The 27,731-nt window shown below is 47.7% G+C and overlaps 1 protein-coding gene across 2 annotated transcripts in view; it reads right to left on the bottom strand.

Annotated features, from left to right (window-relative positions):
- The window catches only part of TMEM120B (transmembrane protein 120B), a 155,572-nt gene that overhangs the window by 8,526 nt on the left and 119,315 nt on the right, over positions 1–27,731 (bottom strand). For both annotated transcript variants that reach the window (XM_078667534.1, XM_078667533.1), the window contains one exon: positions 27,261–27,325. In XM_078667534.1, the coding sequence (XP_078523660.1) occupies positions 27,261–27,325 (65 nt within the window). The remainder of the gene's footprint in view (positions 1–27,260; positions 27,326–27,731) is intronic.

The following is a 27,731-nucleotide window of genomic DNA, read 5'->3' as shown; positions in this document are numbered from 1 at the left end:
ATCCAAGATATGATAGATATCAAAATTAGGACTATAATCAAACCTCTGATCGGGAAAGTGGATAAATTAACTGCTGAAGTGAGGAAGTTGAGTGGGGTCCATAATGTTCTGGCTAAGGAGGTAGAGAATCTATCTTCCCTCGTCACAGATCTAACATCTACGGACGAGGAGGACTCCCCCACTGAAAGTAATTTACAGCCCATTCAGACTATCCAACAAGGGCTGGCTCCTTCTCCTTCATCGCTATCACCACCTGTCACGGATCAGAATGTCGAAACTGGAGTCCCCCACACCAGTGTAACTGACGCAACAGTGGTAGCGCACCAAGAGACTCCCTCAGCAGAATTTATTGTGGAAGCCTCACCGGTAGTCTTGGTGTTGGCCAATGTCCCAGTCCTTGTACAAGATAAAACTGAGTCCAAACAGGGTCTAAAAGACAAAGTTCTACATTGGCTCTCTAATAATATGTATATGGCTCAGGAAGGGCTAGACAAACTGGCCGGGGACATAGTTCTGACTAGGAGGGTATCTTGGATTGGCAGCAAGCCTAAAAAGTTTAAAGGCGACTGTGTTATTTTAAATTTTGCTAATGCTGAAGTTCTCCCAGACATCTTAAATAATGTGTTTCCACCACAACGCCGCAGTGGCTCTATAATTCCACTGACTCAAGTTTTTTTATGATGAGATTCAGGCTGCCACTTTGCCTAACGCCATCAGGCAACATAAGTCTATCAGTACCAGTAGTTGGGGGAGGGCCACTAGTTTGCGACACCCAACCGAGTGGTTTCAGCCAATGGTACATCGGGATGTAGGAAGATCTAGTTACCCGCACGAGCAAAATCATCAGTTTGATCATCAGCATGATTTAAGAATAAATGGGTGGGGGCCAGGTCCTTTGGGATACGACCATAGCGAGCGGGGTTTTAGGCCCACACAGTGGCAGAGATCGGACCCTTTTTCGATCCATTCAAATAGTTCATACCCCATTTGGAACGTAGCTCACAATGGTCATTTTCAGCCACCTAATCCATCCGTGTGGGGTTTCGCCACAGGAAACAGATTTGGCCCCCTATCTGACTTAAATACCTGCGACTGACTTGCAACAGGAGCGGATCAGGAACGCGTGGGGCCCAGCAACCTAAAAACTAGTAGCGACGGTTTCAATATAGAAGAACACTCTAGTTTTCTAGTGTCTAAGGTAGTGGTTGAGCCTCACCCATCTACAAACCTTACTCAGCAACCAAATCTATCCGGGCTTGTGGCCGGCGTGAAACCGGGTGTTAATGGAGAAGACACACAGTGTCGCGGTCATGGGGAAATCAGAGAGGTACCTCCATCGCAAGATACACCGGAAGGAGACTCTGAGGGCGGAAATGAGCCAAGTGTAATTATTGATTCGTGCAAGATCATAAGCTGGAATGTAGCAGGACTAAATACTAAAAGCCAGGACCCTGTCTGGCGGAGCTTTATTTTAGAACATCATATTATTGCTCTGCAAGAAACTTGGGTTACATCCAGCAACATCTGGTGGGATGGGTTCACTAGTTTTATAAGACCTGCAGTCCCCAGTAGAACGGGCAGGGCTAAAGGGGGTTTGGCGCTCTTTTTTGCGCTGAGCTTAAAAGGAAGCTATAGGCAAATCACCTCTGACTCTGATAACATCTTAATAGTAGAAAGGGTGATCAGTAAAACTAGTAGGACTCTATATGTTAATTTTTATAATTCTGGGAATAGTGACTACGCCGGCCGTAACATTGCTAGTCTGGACAGTATTTTAAACAAAGTCTCACAGAATATCGTATTTGCCTCCGAGTTTATTTTAGTAGGTGATTTTAATATTCATTTATGCAATTTAGACTGTAAGGGAATAGAAGTTGATGAAGTGGATGATGCGGTACCATTAGGACCTCACTTTGTACATTCTGCTGAGGGCCAAGAGCTTGAAGATCTACTCGCCAACTATAATCTTTTTGAACCCGACTATGGTTTGAGAACGCCAACTTTTGTGGGCGGCAATCATGGAACGGTGATAGACTATATTTTTGTCTCAATGGGTATCTTCAATCGAACTATTGCTTATCGCACAGTAGAAACCCATTATAGCGATCACAACCCAGTATTATTGGAAGTGGCCTGGGGAGCCCAGATGGGCGTTTCACCATCAATCGTAAAAGCTTCACACTCCTTGAGGACCACCGACCAAGACAGAAGAGTGAAGTGGGCAAAAGTGATTCCGGATAATTTCTACAAAAAATGCTTCCCTAAAATCAAAGATCAGGTGGAGCTTTGTCAGAATTCGGACGTTCAAGGGAAACAGATTGTAGCAGCTTTTGAGGAGATATGCGTCCAGGTCTCTAACGAGTTGTTAGCTAAACCTATTCAGGGACCTCAAGGACACAAGCGATGGTTCGACTCAGCATGCTCGAAGGCCCACAGAGATCTGATGGTGGCTCTAAAAATCGTACCGAGGGCAACAGATGACATCGCGAGGCTAAGGAAAGTTTACAAGACAGCAATAAAAAATTGTAAAGATTCCATCAAACATGAAACATGGGAAAACCTCCAGTCAGCGGCAGTACTGAAGGATAGTAGGAGGTTTTGGGAGATTATCAAGCAGCCCCTATTCTCCGAAGACAGAAATGAACCCATGGACTGCGTGATTGCTGACGATAAATGGCTGTCTTTCTTTAAAAGTGTATATGGGGGCGACGAAGGGGATGAGGGCATCAATAAGGGTTTATTGTCTAATGGGCCCGTACACCCTATCGTCTTTAACCCACAAGAAGTCGAAAATGCACTTAAGGCAACTACAAAACACAAGGCACCCGGTCCAGATGGAGTCCCGGCTGACTTTTTTATGCACTCGCCTAAACTATGGTTGAACGTTTTGTGTAATGTGTTTAATGCTGTTACTGACAACTCAGCCCCCGCATCATCGGCAATATCTACTATCGTCCCTATTTATAAAAACAAAGGTCAGCGGGACGACCCAGCATTTTATAGACCCATTTCACTTTTGGACTCAACCGTAAAAGTTTTGGGTAGAGTCCTTTTGCACAGACTAAGGGAAAATGTTGAGGGTTGCGGTGGGCTGTCCGAACTGCAATATGGTTTTAGAGAAAGAAAAGGCACAATCGAGCAATGCTTTAACTTGCATTTACTCATTTCAAAGTATACGGTGGCCAAGGAGGGGTCCGTGTATCTAGCATTTATGGACCTCTCCTCGGCTTTCGACCTCGTTAATAGGTCCAAACTATGGTCGAGCCTATTGGAACTAGGCATCGATGAAGCATTGGTCACGTTTATGGCCACTTTGCATCAGGAGCTTTTTGCAGCTGTCCGAGTGTCTAACAACGGAAGGTGTACCCCTTTATTTAAATCCTTAAAAGGGGTTCGGCAAGGTTGCATTTTGGCCCCCACGCTTTTTACCATCTATATTAACGGCCTGGGGGCATACCTGCGAGGCAGGAGCACGGACGTTCCACGTGCAGGTGATGTCCAAATTCCGGCACTCCTGTACGCGGACGATGCCGTGTTGATTGCCCGCACTGGTATTGGTCTTCAGGTTCTCCTGAACGCCTTTGGCTCCTCTATGGAGAAATTGGACCTTAAGATTAACGTGTCTAAATCACACACGATGGTCATGGGCCGGGATTGTGCAAAAAAAAGCCATAAATCATTTTTTTACAGTGGGGTTCAAGTCTCCAAGGTCACCACATTTCCCTACCTGGGCGTTTTGTTCGACCATAAAGGGACGTGGGGTCCACAGATAAGTGCAAAGCGATTGGCGGTAACTAGATCCGCCTCGGCTCTCTTAGGTTTTGCAGGCAAGTTGGGAGCAAGACCCATGGAAGCTTTGTTAAAAATTTACAAGTGTAAACCTGTGGCCATCGCTCTATACGGATCTCCCCTGTGGGGATACGTAAATCTTGACCCCATCCAGAGAGCCGAGAACAGATTTATTAGATCTCTCTTATCTGTCCCTCAGTCAACCCCAACCTATTCTATCCACAAGGAGGTGGGTTTATCGTATCTATCAGACCTACTGAGTTTAGCGCCCCTGACCTTGTGGATGAAAATGTGGTTAAACGAAGATCTCCCACTGAACCACAGTATCATGAAGGATGTCCTGTCTTTAGATAAATACAGGAAAATCCCATGGATGGACTATTTGATTAAATCTTTTACAAATTTGGGTCGCCCAGAACTTTTCTTTTGCCCAGAAAAAATCAGGGCTCAAGATATAGGTCACATAAAAAAGCTATTCTATGAAAGGAAGGATGCGTGCCGTGAGGTAGTTGAACTGCAGAAACCAGCAGTCAGGGCCCACTACCTTTTGGTAAGTGAACCCCATCTTGCACCTTATCTCAGCTTCGTTACAATCCCTTATCATAGGTTTTTACTAATCAAATTTAGGTTCAATCTTTTACATTTTCACCTTGGTTCTTTTAACGGTTGGCAGAAGCCGGAACAAGCCGCCCCCTGCAGCTGCGATAATTTTTCTGTGCAGGACACAATGCATTTTGTCATGTTTTGTAGCCTGTTTCATGAGCAGAGAAAAAAATACTTGCTCCCCATTTTGAAAGAAGCAGGGTTCACACAGGTGCGCCCTGCGCTGCTCTTTTTACAGCTTTTGACAAATCCTCGCACTACTTTTAGTATTGCAAAATTTTTAGTGGCAGCCGCAAGGGTTAAAGCCGTTGGCAATTCTCTGTCTTAAAAATGTCCCTATTATGGGAAAAAATGCATCTTCTTATATAAAATGTACTTTCTTTTTAAAAATGTGTATATAGTATTTAAAATGTGTTTTTTAGGCTGATGCTTTTTAGGAAATTGGATGCTTAAGTATGCTTTCCATGTAATGTCATATGTTTGTCTTGTCTTACTGTTTTTTGTTTCTTTGTATGACTTGGAATAAGTCGAATAAAGATATTCTGACTGAAAGGCCACAAGATATCATTTTTTGTAAAACACAACAAAATGTAAAAACCTATAAATGAACTGTAGCCATTCAGCAGTTAGGAAAGCAAAGATGAAGCACTTTTGCATTATTCTCAAGTGTGATGGAGACAAAGATGTATTAGGATCAACAAAAAAACTAATCAAGATACTTTACTTCGTGATGCACAAATTATAAACATTCACTGAAACCGGATTTCCACATTTTGTCATGTGTGCAATTTTGATTGATCAGTAAAACTGTCTGTACAAATGTAGTGGTCATTCAATGGATAATGTGCGGTCTGTAACCGGCAGTGCGCTACCACACGATGCTTTAGTTACATTAAAAATCAATAATTTAAAAAACTGCCTGCCTCATATCTACTAAAGCTAGGTGGGTTGAAAATGTTTGTTGTTCTAAAAAGTGGGTCATGGTTCTAAAAAGGTATGGGAAGCACGGGTATAGACTATATACAAGCACTCCTTTTATCACCTTTGAGAGTCTTCATGCTTTAGTGCCTGTCTCTATGTATTTGTAAAGCACATGCTCAACCAGATGAAGCTTAATCATGTTGGCAGAGCATATAGTAGACCCTTACATCAGGGCTGCAAATTGTTTTGTGAATGATGGTAAGGCAAAAGTATTATACTAACTCAAACCCTAAAATATTTGAGTAAAGTGATACTTTTCCCAAATTAGCCCAAGAGCATATATATTCTTCTAACATCAGTCCGAAATATTTTGAGATGATTTAAAAATGAGCAAGTAGTTTAAAAAAGGGATGAAGAGTTGTAATTTTCAATTGCTAGGAAGTGCTTTCCTAGCGGTACAGCTTAATGCAAAACCTAGGAATACTATTAGAAGAGCCAAGTCCTGCCACTACTGGACCAACGGCTACAGAGTTGGGGGTCAGTTGCACAACCTAGGATGCCTTAAAGGCACAAGTAAAACAAGAGACAAAAAAAATAAAAAATAAAAAATGTATTTACACCACTGTTGTAAATAAGATAAACAAGTACACTGGGAAATACATACAACTAAGCCCATGAAAAATGGGCCAGATCATAAATACCTTGCAAAATACTTGAAAACTAAAACAACGCTAATCAAATGAAGAAAAAAAAGTTACAGAACACGGGGTAAAAGATCACATAGTAGAAATATAGATGACCTGGTACAGACAGTGGATTGTTGACATTATAAAGGATGACACCAAAAGGTACTAATTCTGAGACTTTGAAATGAAAACTAAGTGCTGAACAAAATACTATCCCCTACGTTAAACCGTAAGACGGTGCAAAAATGATGGCTACCTAGCAACTAATAACAACTTAAGGCACCAAAAAAGGACAGCAACACATAAGGTTAACGTTGGCAGAGCAGGTGAAAACCTTCATCGGCCTTTAGGATGATACACAATGAATCTGTGTCTTTCCTTTCACTACATAACGTTCAAACTAAGGATCAACAAACTATAAAACACTGTAAACAAGTAAACTCTAAGAACATTTTGAAGTGTTACAACGGCAAAAAAGCATTCTTGTGTTGTATTGGGTGCAGATTTTAAATGTGAACTGACTGTCCTACAGCGATGGTAAGGAGGAGGGGAGAAGCAGGTCATACTCACCACACTCGTAGGTCCTCGGGCAGCGACAAGCGCCCGAGGTCGGTTGTAAAGGGACCTCGAGGCTCGAGTCCAGGGCACACAAGTCCCCTTCTACCACCGCAGCTCAGTACTACTGGGCCTGAGCCCGGGAGTAGAGCCGGGGTGCTCGGGAGGGCGGGGTAAGCGGGGCGCAGGTGCTACGTGCTCGTGACGCGTTTACAGACCGAGTGGCTCTCGGCCATCAGCGGCTGCACTGATGATAGAGACCAGCGGGTCGGGTCACCACAAACATGGACACAGCTAAAACTGCCCACCAGGGTCTTCTAGCAGCTTCTGAACGAGCAATAGACAAAGTTACAAAGAGTAAGATACCCATTCCACCTAGGGAAGTAGTGTTTTAATGTCTGAAAGAAGCTCAACCCGCCTTGAAAACAAGCCCAGAACAAGCCAACTACTACCAAAATAAACTAAAAACAAGCCCAAGTCGTCAAAAAGCGAACAACAAGCACCTACGAGGACACAGGGGGCGGGAGGGGACACGGACGGCGGGAGGGGGGCGGGAGAGGACACGGACGGCGGGAGGGGGGCGGGAGAGGACACGAACGGCGGGAGAGGACACGGACGGCGGGAGGGGGGCGGGAGAGGACACGGACGGCGGGAGGGGGGCGGGAGAGGACACGAACGGCGGAAGAGGACACGGACGGCGGGAGGGGACACGGACGGCGGGAGGGAGGCGGGAAACGTGCACAGGACAGCGAGGGGGGGGGCGGGGAGGCACACGGAGGGGGCGGGAATGGACAGCGCATCTGAAATCACTTTCAGTGAAAGGGGAGGGAACGGGAAAAAACGTAACTCCGCCCAGGGAAAAAATCTCGGGAACGCCCCCGAATCTGGTCCGGCCTTGACGGACAGATCCGGCACCCAATGGCTAGCCTCCATTTATGGAGCTAGCCAATGAGAGCCGGGGGACGTTCCCGAAGTCCTTTTTGTAAACAAAGGATTTCACCTGCGCCGAAAAGCTGCGCAGAGCGCAGCCTTCGGCAGGCGAAACCCAAAAACTAGTGCAATCAGGGGGCAGAAGGCAAGAAAAACGAGTGCAATCAGGGGGCAGAAGGCAAGAAAACGATAGCTTAATCGCTCGCAAATGCAAGATCTATTGCATTTGCACCCACACAGAGCCACACACACAAAGCCACCCACACACACATACAGAGCCACCCACACAGTCATTCACATAGTGCCACCCACACCCACAAAATCAATCAATCAATGAAAGATCTATATAAACACCAATATCTATATGGTTATGCAGTTTCGTCCTCTACATATTTGCCCATCAGAAAGAATCACTGCAGCTTTATTTAAAAACATGCCATGTTTTTGGCTTTTCAAATATTAATAACTATAAGACATATCTACCGTGTGAGCATCACAAACTGAATTATAGCTAGGTCCTTGAATGGGAGACTTTTACACTATGATACTTGTTGAATCGACCTCAGAAAGATGAGAGGCTGACGCAGCCCTTTATTGACTCAGAACTATGCAGTTCACAAGGCTGGCACTCTGCCCACAGATTGATCCTGCGGCTGCTTTCTTCTTCTGTGTCCAAATGGCACGGGGACACTCCTTTAATGTGTCACTAGCAACCGGAAATGCGCTCCTCAGAAGATTATTGCATAGGCAGACTACGTTACTCAGTTTATTTATGGGCCTTATCTGAACCCAGCACTGGAATAAGGTACCAGGAACTTCCCTGTCTGAATTAATACTAAAGCGCTAACAACTCATTAACTTTATTATTGTGACTCGGATTATCTTCTTTTTACCACTTAAGTAGTAATTTATGGCTTCAAATTCCTGAAAACATACTTACACATTTAATCTAAATTACCATAAACAGCAACAATTCCGCTTGAAGTAAAATCTGAAAATTCACTATAAAAACACAGATTGTAAGTGACACAGAAAATACATAATATAACTATTCCCAAAGCAATCACTTCCTTTACTCACAGAACCCATCTTAAGAAACATTGAGGGGATAAGGCGTGATCGAACACACCTCTTATCTGGTCCTACTGGCCCATACCATTCCTAGGCTGCCTATGGGCTGGTGCTGACCAAAAGAACATGTCCAAAGTTCGTATGAGGAGCCTCCAACATGTGAAAGAATTTCAACAACTCAGTCTTCAAGTGCAACTCTTCTTCACCTGGATTGACTACACAAATTTCGAAAACCAGAACATAAACCCTCGTCTAATATTTATTTCGTTTATTTTATAATATGTTCTTTAGTATGGCACTCCGGCTGCCAAGGTCATATTTCAGAGTACTACGGGTCAAACACAGAGGAGAATTGGAGAATGAGCAGGTGGCGGGGAAAAAAAATACGTCAATTAGTTTACGATTGATGATTCCTACACAGAGCAGAACAATTTTGTCTTCAGTACTCTTCCGAACTTCCTACATCCATGTTCAAACAGGGTGCAGCTTAAGAGCCTTTGCAGCAAAGGACTCTGACCCTAAAACTGTGGAGCGCTGGGGGATGGGGCTTCGCCCGGGGGGCCTGGGGGTGACAAGAAGGAGCGCCGGGGGATAGGGCAGGGTCCGGGGGGGCCTGGGGGTGACAAGAATGAGTGCCGGGTAACGGGGCAGGGCCCGGGGAGGCCTGGGGGTGATAAGGGGTGACGGGGCAGGGCCTGGGGGGGGCCTGGGGGTGACAAGGAGTGCCGGGTGATGGGGCCGGGGATGGCTCCGGAGGGGGCCTGGGTGGCAGAGGTCTGGCCGGGCAGTGTGGCTGGCACAATAGCGCGGTGTAAGCTCAAGGGCCGGGGTGGGAGGGGGGTGCTGAGAGGGGGCCCCTAAGCTGATACATTATTAATAAAAACAAACACGGCCCCCAGTCCCCCCCGACCCTCGAATGCTGCAGCGGGGTGAAGTCTGCGCTGAGATCACAAGTAAACATTGTAAACTTACTGTGTGTAAAGCAAAGGCGGTGGAGCTTTGAGCGTCGCTGCTGTCCAGGTGTGGCATCGTGTCAAGAAGAGCTGCCAAATGCTAGTTTGGGGGCATTTAAGTAGCAAACCAGTTTGGGGGAAAAAGGGGCGTGTTTGTTAAATAACAAAGGTTTCGCACTTGCCTTCAGTCTCGCCAAGAAATGCACGTGAGCGAGAGATGCTTTGCTAATGTGCACTCGTCTGCCGAGGAGGTGCGAACCTTACAGGTCAAGGGTGAAAGGGAAGGTCGGGGAGGGGGGGGGGGGGGGACGCTCCACTTGTGCGGGTAAAAACTAGGCGGTGCAAACACAACACTCAAATGAATCATGAAGGAGAGTGAAGCGGAGGAGGTGCGTGTAAGGGCACAGAGGAGCAGGGGGGGAGCAGCTGGGGGAGGGGGAGCAGCTGGGGGAGGGGGAGCAGCTGGGGGAGGGGGAGCAGCTGGGAGAAACAGGGGGGGACTAGGGGGGGGGGAGCAGCACGGATCATGCGTTTAACCCTCACTCAAGATGAGCAGTAAATGTGCCACCACAGACGAGCAGGGGTGCCCCGGCGCAGATTCAGCGCGCACAATCAGCGCCCGCAGGGACCATTACTGAGGGACAAAGAGAGAGTCAGTCAGCAGCAGGCCCGGGCTCCGTAAATCCCTAGACTAGCTCTGTGTGGGTGTGGCATTTAATGCAAAAAAACAAACAAAAAAAAGACGCTACACAGCTCCCCATAGCGCCTCAGCTCTGTACACTAGGTGAGGAAGTAAGATTTGCGAAATGCCCCCTGTAAGCTGGCTCCGGTACCAGACGCCTGTAATGGCGTGCATGTGAGCCGGCCAACCCAGCTGAGATCCTGTGCAGGCGGGCTGCAGACACCAGACTATCAGCAGCTCAGACTCGTGTTCAAGAGCTCTATTGAGTGCCGGGAGTGGGGCGGGAAAAAGACACGGCGGGGAGGACAGCAAGACGATCTCATCAGCGGGAGGGGAACAAAGACACGGGCAGCGGGAAAAAAAGACGGCGGGAACGAGGAAAGCGAGAGCAGCCTACCTCAACCTTACCAGCAGCAAAATGGCGGCCTCAAGCTTCCGAAATTTTTCGGATTCGGGGACGTGTTTTGCTGTCCTGAGTGACGGACGACGTCACGAGCTAAAGAACAGCAAAACTTACGCCCCCGAATCCGAAAAAGACGGGGCTAAATTAGAGTGACGCATCTCTCCTCCAATGGCTGGCCTCCGTTTAGGAAGCCAGCCAAGGGAGGAGAGACGGGGCAGGGAGGCGGGTTAAACAGCACACTAAGACATTAAATCTCCGACCCCAGACTGCGCAAGCGCAGCCTTTAGGTCCTCGACCTAAAAAACGAAAAGAAAAAAGCAATTGCAAAATAAAGAATCCGTCCTCCAGCCCTGGCACTGAAGGGCACTTCTTTCAAGGGGACTCTGCACATGTGATCAGGCCAAATGCGGTCACTAGAGCCCCATCCTGCATGCGACTGACCAGTAGATGAAGATGGTTAACCAAGAGCCCTTCAATATATGTATTGAGGTATGTATTTTTTCTTTATTTATTTTTTATCACAAGACTAGTGATACAACTAAAGCCAAACGTAACACATATTGGCAAAGCCAATAAGTCTTGACTTTTGTATTTGCCAATTTTTTTTGTATTTAAGATCCTGAACATCATTGTGAGAAGTTGGCCTGATAGGTGATGTTTCCAATTCTGGAACCACCTATTATCAGACCAAACAATCCCTTATGGTGTCAGGTTGTAAGTCAACCTTGTTAGACAAGCTATCCTAGGGGTAGCATGGACTAAGCAGCCTAAAGGCTTAACTTAAGAGGTCGTGTTAAGCGAGCTGTTTTACCACATACAATCCTGTAATATCAAATGAAAGGACACCACACAAGTATATATTATAAAAATATATGTGTTTATTACTAAAAACAATCCCCAGTATTCTTTATGAATAAAGGGGCACAAGCGTTAAATCAAAAGCACAGTTTAAACATACAAAGTTGCACAATTATGGATGAGGGCGGGGGGCCACTCAAACCATATACTAAACAAGTGGTATAAGAGATACCAATCGAACAGTGGTTAGGCCTAGGGCCTAGGGAATCGCTGGGAGCAGTCGGGATAAGCAATGCTGAAGTCGGGAGAGGCCCACGGGATTCGGGAGCAGTGCGGAAAGCGCACGCATGCACCAATGTTAACCAATGGTGCGTAAAAGTTGTAAAGTTAAAGTTTAAGGACACTTCCGCTGAACCTAGAGGAACAAAACTTAAGACACAGACCCTAGAGATGTGTACCAGTGTGGGAACACCGGCGGAGCAAAGTTACCTCACCCACAGGAAGCGGGTGCACAGGGTCGAAGTTGAGTCGGGTTTCGTCACGCAGGCTCTTGGTGCTTGAAGCTGAAAGGGCTGCAGGCGGGGTGAAAGAGAAGTGTCCGGTGGAGTCCAAGGGTGGACTCGAGTCGAAAAGTACCTGAAAGCAGAGGGGACAGAGTCTGGGTCACTCAGCAGTGACCAGGGTGGAACCAGGACGGAACCAGGCAATGTCGGGCGCAATCAGGTCGCTGTCGAGGTGCTTCTCTCCGCTGTCACGTGGGCTCTGGGGCATCTACGACGTCCAGGAGCAGGTCACGATCTGTCCCACGCAGGCTCTCGCCGTCGGCGCTGTCGGCTTCAAGATTGGAGCAAACAACACTTGGCAAAAGCAATCCACGCGGAACCGGGAGATTGCTTCTCACTCGAACCAGGAGGGTCAGAGTGGGGGCTCCTTTTCAGGGGAGCTGGTGCAAATCTGGAGCAACCAGATTCACAAGTCGATTTCAAGTTTTCGTCGGCACAGGGGCCACTAGCCGGCTGGCAAGTGACCGGGCCAACGCGTTGAGCCAAAAGTAGCAGAAGGGCCCCACGCAGCACTCGATGAGTGTAGAGGGGTGAGCTTTGGTGCAAGAGTGGCTCAGGGTTGGGGCTTCTCAAACCCCGGTGTACAGCTTCGAGGGTCACTCGTGGGCTGCACAGTCAGCGTCTCGTGGTCAATTCAAGATGGCGTGCCCCACGCTTCCGGTCGCCTCCACGGGTCACAGCTCTGCAGGGACTGTGGATCGGGCTGTAGGAAGGTAGGCAAGCTTGATCTCGTCGATCTCTGTCGCTCGAGTTCCGGCGGGAACTGCGACAAAGCAGACGTCGATGGCTGGATGGTGCCTGTTTGCACAGGGTGGTCACTCCTTGACCACAAGGGAGATTCTTCGGGCTTCTACGTCGAGTAGGATGTCGAAGGGTCCAGAATTTCGTTTCTTATGTTTCTTCAGGATAATCTGAAGTGCATAGGCACTGCTCCCACTCTTATTCGAATCTGGGGGGCGTGATTACCTGCTAGGTCCCCCCCTATGGGTGGGACCCAGGAAGTGGGTGGATACACCCCCTTCCTTTGATCCAGGCCGCCCTGGCACGAGGGCTGGAGTGCCCCAGAACCGGTTTGGCCGGATTATGCAAGGGGCAGCCTTGTGCGCCCCAGGCAGTGTCTGGTTTCTTTCAGACCTCCCTGCTACAATCCACTATCTCCTGTCTGGAGGGTGGTGACACCCTCCTGTGGCAGGAAACCCTTTGTCCAGGCCCCATTTGGCTGAGTTTCGGTCAGCTGCAGGGGTCCAGACTCTTGTCTGTGGCAGAGGCATCCATTTTGTGGATCTAAGGCCCTTTTAGAAATTAACCGCATTAAAGTAAAGCAACATGTCTTACCCCTCTAGAGGGGTGGAATGCTATCCCCGTCGCCAGAACTGGCGAGGGGATAGTATTCCAAATCGTATGACACCTTACACGACATGTTTTGATAAAGCCAAACCAGAGTTGCTATATAACCGCGAGGATTATAAGGCACTTAAGAGTATATGGTATGGCATTATCCTGAAGCAGCTTAGGGAGTTGTTCCCGACAGCTGCAGACAGGCTCAGCTCATGCTAGAGCTCCATCTCACATTAAACCACGCACTCTGCCTCCAGGATTGATGAGGCCTTCCATAGGAGTGGCTCACAGGTTTATATGTGTCCAGATATAGGTTTAGATATAGGTATACTATATCTAAGTAAGGGGTGATTACACCACCTTACCCCAGCTGAGTGATCAGCCAGTTGTGTCAATTTAAGAACCAGCCAGGGGTGGCAAAAGATATGCTGCAGCCCCTGGTAGGCCTTGGTGGCCCCTATGCCCTGGGCACCTATAGTGCATTATACAGGGGCTGACAAGGAGTCCATTTCCAATTGTGGTATGTGCCTATAGCACATGTATCATTAATTTAGTGAGAGAACAGCAGGCTGGGGGTCTGATCAGCAGGCCCACAGCCTCAGTAGTCGAAAACCAGTGAAGCAAAAAGCAAAAATTTGGGGTGACCATAGGATAGCAGACCCTACTCTCCTACACAACCCCCCCCCAAACGCAGGGACATTAAACTAACCTTGACCAGATAAGTCTTCATGTTCTAAGTGGAAGTACCTGGAGAGACCATCTGCATTACCATGGTCAGTCCCTGGGCGGTGCTCCACTGTAAAGTCCATCCCCTGTAGGGAAATGGACCACCTGAGCAGTTTGGGATTTTCACCCTTCATCTGATTGAGCCATAAGAGGGGCTTATGGTCTGTCTGAACTAGGAAGTGAGTTCCAAACAAGTAGGACCTCAACTTCTTCAGGGCCCAAACCACAGCAAAGGCCTCCCTCTCAATGGCTGACCAACGTTTCTCTCTAGGGGTCAGCCTTCTGCTAATGAAAGCAATGGGCTGGTCTTGACCATCTTGATTAAGTTGTGAGAGCACAGCTCCCACCCCCAACTCAGAAGCATCTGTCTGTACAATGAACTGTTTGGAGTAGTCAGGACTCTTCAGGATAGGTGCAGAGCACATGGCCTTCTTCAGGTTATCAAATGCCTTTTGACAGCTAACTGTCCACTGAACCTTTTTAGGTCTCGCCCTGGAATGAGCATCCAAAGGATGCTTCCAGGGACGGAGACGTATAGTCAGCTGTCTCGAGGGAAGGACGGACGAGAAGGTGTACGAGCTTTGCTTGGATTTCTCTGCCTGCACGCGCACCGCCATTCACGCATGCGCACATACACAGCCACACCGCCACTCACGCATGCGCACATACACATCCACACACAGGCACACACACCCCCGTCGCACCTACACGCATACACAGAAACCCCTCCACACACACCAGCCCCTCTCCTCCCGGCTCCACTCACCGGTGTCTGTCAGGCGCTCCCCGGGTCTCCAGGCTCCTTCCCTTCCTCCGCAGCCGCAGGCTCTCTTCACATCACGCGGGACTCTCTCTCCACATGCGAGCCCCGCCTCCTCAGTGCGCCCGCTTCGCCCCGCGGGTCTTCACCCGGTCCCCCATCTCGGGACCGGGACTTTAAGGGAAACAGTATCCAGGGCTCCTTCCTGGTCACGGGAGCCCTGGGGCCGCAAAGCTCACGCCACTTCCTGCTGCCGGCTCCTCGTCCTAGTTGCACGTCAGGTCCCGGGCCAGCAGCCAATCAGAGCGCGGCCCGGGAAAGACGTCACAGAGGTGTCCCGCAGTACCGCCCCCGGCCTGCCTGTAACGAGGATGTTTTGCGGTATGTATTTATTTAATGCTAAATAAATGCTAAATAAATTAATATTGCCCTGTGTAACGCAATTGGTGCTAATGTAAAGCGCTCCAATACCTTTGGGTCGTGTTTGCGCTATATAAATCTGCAAGGAAATAGAGCTCTCTTCACACACTGCCACTGGTCACCCTGCCAGAGTCATCAGTGGATGGTCAGTTGGACTGACTTCAAGACGCTGCTGTGCCCGCCAGGGCTCCTACAAATTCCGAAGAGCCCCCTTCGAGTACATAAATAAAAGTCTTCAGTATTAAGATTCATCCTGCACCCATACATTAGGCGAAAGCTTGGAATTAGAATTAATAGTCTTGGCACAATAATCGCTTTAAATCTTTTTATTTAATTATTGATTTGCAGACCGGCTGACGTTGCTTGAAGGAAGCTGCTTCCTTAATTGCGATACAATCATTCATTTATATTAAAAGCCACGTTTAGTAACGTTTCATGTTTTTCATCCCTTCAGCCCTGGTGAGCTCAGTTTCTCCTTCCTGTGGTCGCCTGTGCAAGAGAAAGACACATCCCTGGCCATTTCTTGTCAAGCACAGTGTTTTGTGTGCGCAGGGGCGAGCTGTTACTTCGAGTAATATTGTTTTCAGGAAAAATCAAAAATGAACATCTTGTTCTCCTGCCTAAAATGCGGTCATTGTTTAGAAAGACATGCGTCAGGCCGATGGGGCTCTGTGTTGCTTCAAACTAAAGGTACCGACACCCTGCTTTGAATTCAAATATCACAACAGAGCAGAGACAAAACAAGACGTGTCACTGGTTAGTGCCTGTTTGGGTCTGTCTCAGTTCTTCCCGGCCTGTTCTGTTCTGTATTCGCTTATCATCGATTTACAGTCCATTTGTAAAGTCCAGTCTGCAGTGGGCGCCTATATAGACGGCCCCCGTTTTCTTTCATTGCTGCGTTGCAGTTTGCTTACTTTTTGTGTGACACAGCTGCAGACTGAAAAATGTGAACCTTCCACGTCCCAAGCCTGAAAGATCAACAGCAGTAGCCAGTAGAACAAAATATTATGTTCAAAATCTTGACGTCAATAACAAGACTTTTAAAATGTAGTATAATACACGTAATAGAAAAAATTAAATACATGCTCCCATGAGTATTGCTGGTAGCTGACATGTAATGTGTTTAGATAGTTTAGGGAATCTGTCTTTTAATATTTTAGTAGTGGCCACTTAGGAGCTAGTGATTTCCTCTGTTACATTTTGTAATGCACGCCTTAATTCGATTTCTGGGACATTTTGGGGGACGGGGCGGGTGATTGTGTTCCCTTCGGTCAATAACAGCATCATTTTTCATTGTGCGTTAAAGAAGTATGTATTTTGCATATTTCCAATTTAAATTCTCACTGCTTGTTCTTTACCTGGCTGTAAGTGTAGCTCGTGTGCAAGAGCAGCTGTTTTTAGGTCTCGCCCTGGAATGAGCATCCAAAGGATGCGTCCAGGGTCGGAGACGTATAGTTAGCTGTCTCGAGGGAAGGACGGACGAGAAGGTGTACGAGCTTTGCTTGGATTTCTCTGCCTGCACGCGCACCGCCACTCACGCATGCGCACATACACAGCCACACCGCCACTCACGCATGCGCACATACACATCCATACACAGGCACACACACCCCCGTCGCACCTACACGCATACACAGAAACCCCTCCACACACACCAGCCCCTCTCCTCCCGGCTCCACTCACCGGTGTCTGTCAGGCGCTCCCCGGGTCTCCAGGCTCCTTCCCTTCCTCCGCAGCTGCAGGCTCTCCCCACATCACGCGGGACTCTCTCTCCACATGGGAGCCCCGCCTCCTCAGTGCGCCCGCTTCGCCCCGCGGGTCTTCACCCGGTCCCCCATCTCGGGACCGGGACTTTAAGGGAAACAGTATCCAGGGCTCCTTCCTGGTCACGGGAGCCCCGGGGCCGCAATGATCACGCCACTTCCTGCTGCCGGCTCCTCGTCCTAGTTGCACGTCAGGTCCCGGGCCAGCAGCCAATCAGAGCGCGGCCCGGGAAAGACGTCACAGAGGTGTCCCGCAGTACCGCCCCCGGCCTGCCTGTAACGAGGATGTTTTGCGGTATGTATTTATTTATTTATTTAATTTGGCATTTTTATATAGCGCAGACTTTACCCGAAGGCGGTATTTATTTATGTATGTATTTATGCATTTTTATATAGCGCAGACTTTCAACACACAGATTAGCGATGTGAGCCACACTTAAGTGTTTTTTGCGGCCCTAAGTCGCAACGCATTTTTATGTTTGCGTTTTTAAATATCTTAATCATGTTCCTAAACTGGTATTTTAGTATGCCCTATATAAATGCTGTAGATAAGCCAAATTAATCTGGTGGTCGCTTTTAGTTGTACTTTGTGTGCATGCTTGCATTGCTAAATCAGTTTCTTTCTCATCTTCTGTGCTTCTTGAGGGTTCCTCTCCTTTAAACCCAATTTCTTTTCAAGCTGAAGGACCAGGTATATCATAAGTGTTAAGCGTTGGTCCATCAGGACTAGATTTACTTTGAATTTGCATGAAAATCACTAGCCACGTGGGGGGGTGGGTGTGTGTAAGTGTCAGAGTGTGAGCAAAAAAAAGCATATACCATTTTAGATAGTTTCTCCAGTTGTGCCCTACTGTCACAAAACATAAGTAAATCCCAATGCTGCTGTGCCGATGTTTGGGGAAAATGTTGTGGTTGGCATATGAAAACCAGACAACGAATAATATACCTGGAATTAAGATGTCGCATGAAGACAAAGTGATCTAGGCAAACCCATTATATACACATGCAGTTCAATACACATGTATGGTTTTTAATGCGTACAAAGTAACATTTGAGGGAAATGTACTCTGCTCCTTGCAGGAGTCCTAGGCATATCCAAAAAATCCAGTAACTTCATCTTAATGCTCCCAAACATGGGCAGTAATTAAACGACAAAACTAAAACAAAATAACTGTAATTTTAGCCCAGCAGCACTGCCGCATTTTTTTTACTCAACCAAACTCCATCAAGGCAGTCTTTGCCGTTTTAAGGAAATGTTGTTTTTCCCAGATAATCATCTTTTTGAAAACTGGTTATTTAATAACACTGATATGCCTAGGACTCCTGCAACTGGAGAAACTATCTAAAATGGTATATGCTTTTTTTTGCTCACACTCTGACACTTACACCCACCCCCCCCCACATGTACATGTGTACTGGATTTTTTACTTGGGTGGATGTTACCGCAAATAGTTATGTGTTCAGTTTGCATTTGAACTTAAGGTGCGTCTCAAAAATATTCTTAAAAAATACACATCACCTAACTGTACGCTCTAGTGACATTCTTTGTTCGAATTACATCTTATGGCTTCTTCTGGCATATTTGAGTGGGAAAAAAACTGAACATGTATTCAGCATTTCGGAAAAAAGTGACCTACCTTGTATTGGGTTTATATGTCCCTTTTTATAAAAACAAAACGTAACTACTGCAAAAAAAAAGAGCCAATGCCATTTACAATACTAAAAGCTCAAACTTTGCCTAATGCGAGACCTATTGCATTGCAAATGCTTGTTTGGCATCTTCTTGGATGTCAAGTCATTTAATGGTGTCACTATAGACCCATAGTTTTTCACAAACTTTCTGTAATACCCAGTCAGGCCCAAGAAGGCTCTGACTTGTGTCTGGGTAACTGGAGGAGCCCAGTCCTGTATGGCCTGAATCTTGCTCTCCAGTGGCTGAACCTGACCTCCACCTACTAGGTGGCCCAGGTATACAACCTTACTCTGCCCTATCTGGCACTTGGTGGCCTTGATAGTCAGTCCTGCCTTTTGCAGGGCCTCCAGAACTTTCTTCAGGTGGATCAGGTGATCCTCCCAGGTGGAGCTAAAGACAGCAATATCATCTAGATATGCTGCACAAAAGTCATCCAACCCAGTAAGGACTTGGTTCACCAACCTTTGGAAAGTGGCAGGTGCATTCTTCAAACCAAAGGGCATTACCACAAACTGATAATGTCCACTAGGGGTAGAGAATGCTGTTTTGGCTTTTGACTCCTCAGCTAGTCTGATTTGCCAGTAGCCAGCTGTCAGATCAAATGTGCTCAGAAACTTGGCAGAAGCCAATCTGTCAATGAGCTCATCTGCTCTTGGAATGGGGTGAGCATCTGTCCTAGTGCCAGCATTGAGACCCCTGTAGTCCACGCACAATCTCATTTCTCTCTTTCCATCTTGGGTATGAGGTTTTGGCACAAGGACTACTGGGCTGGCCCATGGGCTCTCTGATTGCTCAATCACTCCACGCTCTAACATCTTTTGCACCTCAGCCTTGATGCAATCCCTGACATGGTCAGGTTGCCTGTAGATCTTATTCTTCACAGGCAGACTGTCACCAGTGTCCACCACATGGGTACACCAGTCAGTCTGGCTGGGTGTGAGTGAAAACAAATGCCTGTGGGCCTGCAAAACTTGTCTGCAGTCCATCTGTTGCTGGTCAGTGAGGCTGCCTGCCAAGGCTACTCCATCAACTGAACCATCATCAGGGTTCTGAGAAAGCAGGTCTGGGAGAGGGTCACTCTCTTCCTCCTGATCCCCATCTGTGGCCATGAGCAAGCTCATGTCCTCCCTGTCCACAAATGCTTTCAAACGATTCACATGGATTACCCTGTGAGGGCTCCTGGGTGTTCCAAAGTCAACCAAGTAAGTGACTTCTCCCTTCTTCTCAATGATAGGATAGGGTTCACTCCATTTGTCCTGGAGTTCTGCTGGGGCCACTGGCTCCAGTACCCACACCTTCTGTCCTGGTTGGAACTGTACCAGTACAGCCTTTTGGTCATGCCAAGCTTTTTGTAATTCTTGGCTGGCCTCCAGGTTTTTGGATGCTCTTTCCATGTATTCAGCCATCCTGGAGCGGAGACCAAGTACATAGTCCACTATGTCTAGCTTAGGCTTTTTGAGAGGTAACTCCCATCCTTCCTTCACCAAACACAATGGACCCCTCACAGGGTGGCCAAACAAAAGTTCAAAAGGGCTGTAGCCAACCCCCTTCTGTGGGACCTCTCTGTAAGCAAAGAGCAGGCAAGGTAAAAGAATGTCCCATTTCCGCCTGAGCTTCTCTGGTAATCCTTTTATCATGCCTTTTAGGGTCTTGTTAAATCTCTCCACAAGCCCATTGCACTGTGGATGGTAGGGGGTGGTAAACTTGTAGTTTACCCCACACTCCTTCCACATTGCTTTCAGATAGCTGGACATAAAATTGGTGCCCCTATCTGATAATACCTCCTTTGGGAAGCCCACTCTTGAGAAAACTGCAATGAGGGCTTTTGCCACCACAGGTGCTGTGGTGGTCCTCAGGGGAATAGCCTCTGGATACCTGGTGGCATGATCCACTACCACCAGTATAAATCTGTTCCCAGATGCTGTTTGGGGGTCCATGGGACCCACAATATCAATTCCAACTCTTTCAAAGGGGACCCCCACCACAGGTAGTGGTATTAGGGGGGCCTTTGTTGTGCCACCTGACTTACCACTGGCTTGGCAAGTGACACAGGAGCGACAAAACTCCTTGACATTTTCTGACATATGAGGCCAGTGAAAGTGTGAAAACAAGCCTGTCCCACGTCTTGTTCTGGCCTAAGTGTCCTGCAAGGGGAATATCATGGGCCAAGGTAAGGAGGAACCCCCTAAACTGCAGAGGTATAACCAACCTCCTGGTCATGCCAGGCTTGGGGTCTCTAGCCTCGGAGTAAAGGAGTCCATCATCCCAATACACAGTATGGGTACCTTGGGCATCCCCAGCAGCCTCAGCAGCAGCCTGCTGTCTGAGGGGTTCAAGGGAAGGGCAATCTAATTGAGCCTGCCTCAGGTCTGCCCTTGAGGGTCCCCCTGTCCCCAGAAACTCAACCTGGTCAGGTTCAAGTTCCTCAGAGACAGTCTCCTCTTGGACTGCAGAATCAGTTTCCTCTGAAACTTGATCCTCAACCTGGGGCAAGGTGGAAGGCTCAGCCTTTCCTCTCTTGCTCCTTCTCTTGGGTTGTGGTTGGTCTATTGTTCCAAGATCCACCACTGGTTCAGGAAGGCACTTCTTAACCTGAGCCCTTGTCATGGCAAGGACATGCTCTGAAATCCCTAGCATTTCTGCATGAGTCCTGTACTCCACTTCTGACCAAGCTGAGCTCTCAAGATCATTGCCTAACAGACAGTCTACTGGTAGGTCTGCACTCACAACAACTTTCTTTAGGCCATCTACCCCTCCCCAGGAGAAGTTCACAACTGCCACACTATGGGAAGTAGTGGAGTTGCTTGCATTGGTCACTAGGTAACTCTCACCTAGTACAATCTGTCCAGGGTCCACAAAGTCAGGTGTCACCATTGTGACACTGGCACATGTGTCCCTGTAGGCTTGAGCCAGTTTCTCATTAATTAGAGGCGTCTGCCTATATTTGCCCAGGTTACTGGGACTCACTGCAGTGGGCAAATCTATGTCCACATCATATAGGAGAACTGCCTGAGTAGGGGTTCTGACTAGGCCAGATCCTACTTCAATACCCAGGGTCAACCCAGCTACACCCTTGGACTGTGTTCCACCACTGCTTACTGGACTAGGGGCTGCAGTTGCTTGAGGAGCTGGAGTGGTGGAGACTGGATTTGCCTTAGTGCATTCACTGCCCCAGTGTGAAACTGATTTGCAGGTATTACACCAAGGTGTCTTTGGACCTTTATTCTTCTTCTTCTTGTTTCCATTTTGGGAACCACCCTCCTTACTATTAGTTTGGGGGCCTGAAGACTTCTGGTCTTTTTCTTTATCTTTATCTTTCTGATTCCCACCCTTCTGGTCTGTTTTCTTCTGGTCACCACCTTGGGTCTGGGGTTTCTGCTTAATCCTTGTTCTGACCCATTTGTCCGCCTTCTTTCCCAATTCTTGGGGAGAGGTCAGATCAGAGTCAATAAGGTATTGATGCAACAGCTGGTTTGTACAGTTATTAAGGATCTGTTCTCTCATTATAAGATTGTACAATCCTGTATAGTCTGAAACTTTACTTCCCTGCAACCAACCCTCCAAAGCCTTAGTGGCACACTCAACGAAATCAGTCCAGTCTTGAGTCTGTGCTTTTTGGGTGTCTCTGAACAACAACCTGTATTGCTCAGTGGTTAGGCCAAACCCTTCAATAAGAGCACTCTTCAAAACAGAGTAGTTTTTGGCATCCTCAGGTCTAACTGTGAGGAGCCTGTCCCTCCCTTTCTCAGAAAAGGAGTACCATAAAATTGCAGCCCACTGATCCTGAGGAACCTGCTGTACCATGCAGGCTCTCTCTAGAGCAGTCATCCATTTGTGGATGTCATCCCCTTCCTTGTAGGGGGGCACAATTTTTGTCAGGTTTCTATTATCATAGCCCCTGTCTTTTTCTCTAGGAAAATTGCTGCCACCAGTGGCATCTAAGCCACTCAATTTCTGCTCTCTAGCCAAGGTAAGTCTAGCTTGAGCCAAGGTAAGTTTAGCTTGAGCCAGGGCTACCTCCTCCCTCTCTATTTGGAGTTTGACAGCCCTCATTCTGGCCCTATGCTCTGTCTTCTGAGAAGCAGTCATGCCTCTCTGAGATTCTCTAGAGGCACTAGAAATATGAGAGTCCCCTGAGGGAGATCTCACTCTTCTGTTGCCTGGGAGAATGACATGGTTGGATCTGGGGAGGTGCTGGCCCTCTCCATTTCCCAGTAGGTCTAAGTTGGCCTGGTTAAGCCTGGCAACTTGAACCTGGCTACCCCTCTGATCCTGATTCTCTGGGTCCTCTACTTCTGAGTCCTCTTCCTCCTCCTCTTCCTCCTCTTCTTCTTCCTCCTCTGGAGTGGTATCAGTTACAGGGGGGTTCACTCCTTCTCCTGATTCTAAGGGGGGTTCATTTCCCTTCTCTAAGTCATCCTGCTCTAGAATGGCTATCAGGATAGGACATGTGGGACTTCTGCCCCTTTTTAACCCTCTTGATATGCACAAGGCTATCAAGTCCTTTCGGGTTAGTTTGTCATAGCTGGAAGTTGCCTTGGTAAGGTCAACTGTCACAGGAGCAGACCCTGAGGCTTTTCCTGTGTCAGACATGACTGCTAGTGAGGTGTAAGTGGTGCACTTACCTACACTAAGTGTTTTCCTACTGTACCTTGCTAGTGAGTTGTAGTCAGGGTGTGCTAATCCCTTTTATCTACAACTACTAAGTTCAGTAGAACTTAATATGCTAAGCTTTTGATTTATATGTACCTAGAGGCACTTGATGTGATCTTTCAATTTGATAAAAGATTGCAATGGTAAAACAACAGCAAGCTCAAATCCGCACCGCTGCCACCAATGTGAGAAGTTGGCCTGATAGGTGATGTTTCCAATTCTGGAACCACCTATTATCAGACCAAACAATCCCTTATGGTGTCAGGTTGTAAGTCAACCTTGTTAGACAAGCTATCGTAGGGGTAGCATGGACTAAGCAGCCTAAAGGCTTAACTTAAGAGGTCGTGTTAAGCGAGCTGTTTTACCACATACAATCCTGTAATATCAAATGAAAGGACACCACACAAGTATATATTATAAAAATATATGTGTTTATTACTAAAAACAATCCCCAGTATTCTTTATGAATAAAGGGGCACAAGCGTTAAATCAAAAGCACAGTTTAAACATACAAAGTTGCACAATTATGGATGAGGGCGGGGGGCCACTCAAACCATATACTAAACAAGTGGTATAAGAGATACCAATCGAACAGTGGTTAGGCCTAGGGCCTAGGGAATCGCTGGGAGCAGTCGGGACAAGCAATGCTGAAGTCGGGAGAGGCCCACGGGATTCGGGAGCAGTGCGGAAAGCGCACGCATGCACCAATGTTAACCAATGGTGCGTAAAAGTTGTAAAGTTAAAGTTTAAGGACACTTCCGCTGAACCTAGAGGAACAAAACTTAAGACACAGACCCTAGAGATGTGTACCAGTGTGGGAACACCGGCGGAGCAAAGTTACCTCACCCACAGGAAGCGGGTGCACAGGGTCGAAGTTGAGTCGGGTTTCGTCACGCAGGCTCTTGGTGCTTGAAGCTGAAAGGGCTGCAGGCGGGGTGAAAGAGAAGTGTCCGGTGGAGTCCAAGGGTGGACTCGAGTAGAAAAGTACCTGAAAGCAGAGGGGACAGAGTCTGGGTCACTCAGCAGTGACCAGGGTGGAACCAGGACGGAACCAGGCAATGTCGGGCGCAATCAGGTCGCTGTCGAGGTGCTTCTCTCCGCTGTCACGTGGGCTCTGGGGCATCTACGACGTCCAGGAGCAGGTCACGATCTGTCCCACGCAGGCTCTCGCCGTCGGCGCTGTCGGCTTCAAGATTGGAGCAAACAACACTTGGCAAAAGCAATCCACGCGGAACCGGGAGATTGCTTCTCACTCGAACCAGGAGGGTCAGAGTGGGGGCTCCTTTTCAGGGGAGCTGGTGCAAATCTGGAGCAACCAGATTCACAAGTCGATTTCAAGTTTGTCGGCACAGGGGCCACTAGCCGGCTGGCAAGTGACCGGGCCAACGCGTTGAGCCAAAAGTAGCAGAAGGGCCCCACGCAGCACTCGATGAGTGTAGAGGGGTGAGCTTTGGTGCAAGAGTGGCTCAGGGTTGGGGCTTCTCAAACCCCGGTGTACAGCTTCGAGGGTCACTCGTGGGCTGCACAGTCAGCGTCTCATGGTCAATTCAAGATGGCGTGCCCCACGCTTCCGGTCGCCTCCACGGGTCACAGCTCTGCAGGGACTGTGGATCGGGCTGTAGGAAGGCAGGCAAGCTTGATCTCGTCGATCTCTGTCGCTCGAGTTCCGGCGGGAACTGCGACAAAGCAGACGTCGATGGCTGGATGGTGCCTGTTTGCACAGGGTGGTCACTCCTTGACCACAAGGGAGATTCTTCGGGCTCCTACGTCGAGTAGGATGTCGAAGGGTCCAGAATTTCGTTTCTTATGTTTTTTCAGGATAATCTGAAGTGCATTGGCACTGCTCCCACTCTTATTCGAATCTGGGGGGCGTGATTACCTGCTAGGTCCCCCCCTATGGGTGGGACCCAGGAAGTGGGTGGATACACCCCCTTCCTTTGATCCAGGCCGCCCTGGCACGAGGGCTGGAGTGCCCCAGAACCGGTTTGGCCGGATTATGCAAGGGGCAGCCTTGTGCGCCCCAGGCAGTGTCTGGTTTCTTTCAGACCTCCCTGCTACAATCCACTATCTCCTGTCTGGAGGGTGGTAAAGTAAAGTAAAGTCCACATTTGTAAAGCGCACAATCACCCGTAAGGGTCTCTAGGCGCTGGGGGGCTGTCGGGAAGATTAAGCGAGCTATTGCCCAGAGTCACATGGTGCTGGGCTGACCTGCCGCCGGAGCCGGGGATCGAACCGTGGTCCCCAGATTCCAGCGTCAGTCGCCCTGGCCGCGGCGCCACACCTCTTCCACACCCTCCTGTGGCAGGAAACCCTTTGTCCAGGCCCCATTTGGCTGAGTTTCGGTCAGCTGCAGGGGTCCAGACTCTTGTCTGTGGCAGAGGCATCCATTTTGTGGATCTAAGGCCCTTTTAGAAATTAACCGCATTAAAGTAAAGCAACATGTCTTACCCCTCTAGAGGGGTGGAATGCTATCCCCGTCGCCAGAACTGGCGAGGGGATAGTATTCCAAATCGTATGACACCTTACACGACATGTTTTGATAAAGCCAAACCAGAGTTGCTATATAACCGTGAGGATTATAAGGCACTTAAGAGTATATGGTATGGCATTATCCTGAAGCAGCTTAGGGAGTTGTTCCCGACAGCTGCAGACAGGCTCAGCTCATGCTAGAGCTCCATCTCACATTAAACCACGCACTCTGCCTCCAGGATTGATGAGGCCTTCCATAGGAGTGGCTCACAGGTTTATATGTGTCCAGATATAGGTTTAGATATAGGTATACTATATCTAAGTAAGGGGTGATTACACCACCTTACCCCAGCTGAGTGATCAGCCAGTTGTGTCAATTTAAGAACCAGCCAGGGGTGGCAAAAGATATGCTGCAGCCCCTGGTAGGCCTTGGTGGCCCCTATGCCCTGGGCACCTATAGTGCATTATACAGGGGCTGACAAGGAGTCCATTTCCAATTGTGGTATGTGCCTATAGCACATGTATCATTAATTTAGTGAGAGAACAGCAGGCTGGGGGTCTGATCAGCAGGCCCACAGCCTCAGTAGTCGAAAACCAGTGAAGCAAAAAGCAAAAATTTGGGGTGACCATAGGATAGCAGACCCTACTCTCCTACAATCATGGTAAAAAAATAAAAAAGCACCAGAGTGACTATGAATACGTGAGTGTGTGGAAGGGGGCATTTTAATTTTAATGTACCATTCCAAAATTGCAGACACAATAAAATAAACAGAACAAAATAAAATAGAAAAAAGGCAAAGCGCATTATTTACAGAGGAGCAGCACGGCAGTATACATAAGATGCCAAAAATGAAAAAAGAAGGGCACAACCGGGAGGGATGGGAAAGCACACCAGAGAACACATGCACAATGCTATAGTAAAAGAAAAAAGTATCTCTCTGAATGTAAGCAACCGAAGGGTACTAGTCAAAAGGATGGCTAAACAAATAGCTAAAGCTGTAGCAAAGACCTAAAAAGGGCGCAGAGAATGAGGCATCTTTTTTTGTCAAGAGTTCTGAATGGTACTGGCCTACTGTTTATTGAATACAAATCTTCAGAACTGTGCAAACAGAATCAGGAGAAAACGATTTAACTTAAAGGGGACAATATGAATAGTGTCCTAACAAACGTGCCATGTAGTTGCTTAAATTGTAATGGGTATCTACACCACTTAAATGTTTCATTTACAGAATGCCAGTGATTTCCAATTAACAAGATCAGGAGAGATGGTAGTCTCTTCTCTGAACAATACTTGTGTAAGACTATCAGGGGAAAACTCTTTCACCTACACTATCCAGTGAAAATCCTCCATTGTGAACAGTGCTCCTTCCTGTGTAGATGGCTTTTTGAGGTACATACGTAAAAGTTATATTAGTGAGCCTTGAAATTACAACTGCCAATGAATCCCGTTAAAGCAATAATTAACTGCGCAGTGTCGAACTTACATGCCCAAAAAACAGGATAGGAAGAAGAAATGTGAGACCTCTCCACATCCAGGACTGAAATCCCTCTAAAAAAAACAGAAATAATTAGATCATTTCTTGTTAGCCTAAAGCAATAACAGATGGGAAATGCAAAGTAAATGGTACATTATCATTAAACAAATTCAGAGTATTCTCCAAAAGAAACCATCCATCCAGCAGATTTCATTGACCTAGACACCACTTTAACAGTGTAAAAGCAGAAAAGTGGAACCCTGCACTGGAATAGATGCCTGCTTTCCTCAACTTAAGAACTGATTGTCAAAGTCCTTGCCAATCCGGCAAATGAAAAGACAAGTGTAGGCAAGAAATCAAATCAAGCCAGCATATTTTGGCAATCTCTTACCCGTCTTAGGCAGACAAGTCATACATGCTTGTATTCAACATATGGTTCACAACTACTGCCCAAATGGGAATGCAGTGCAGCCTGTGCCG

This window comes from Lissotriton helveticus, chromosome 11 (assembly GCF_964261635.1).
Source record: "Lissotriton helveticus chromosome 11, aLisHel1.1, whole genome shotgun sequence".
NCBI lineage: Eukaryota > Metazoa > Chordata > Amphibia > Caudata > Salamandridae > Lissotriton > Lissotriton helveticus.
Note: the sequence above shows the minus strand (reverse complement) of the source record. Positions and strands in the feature narration are given on the sequence as shown.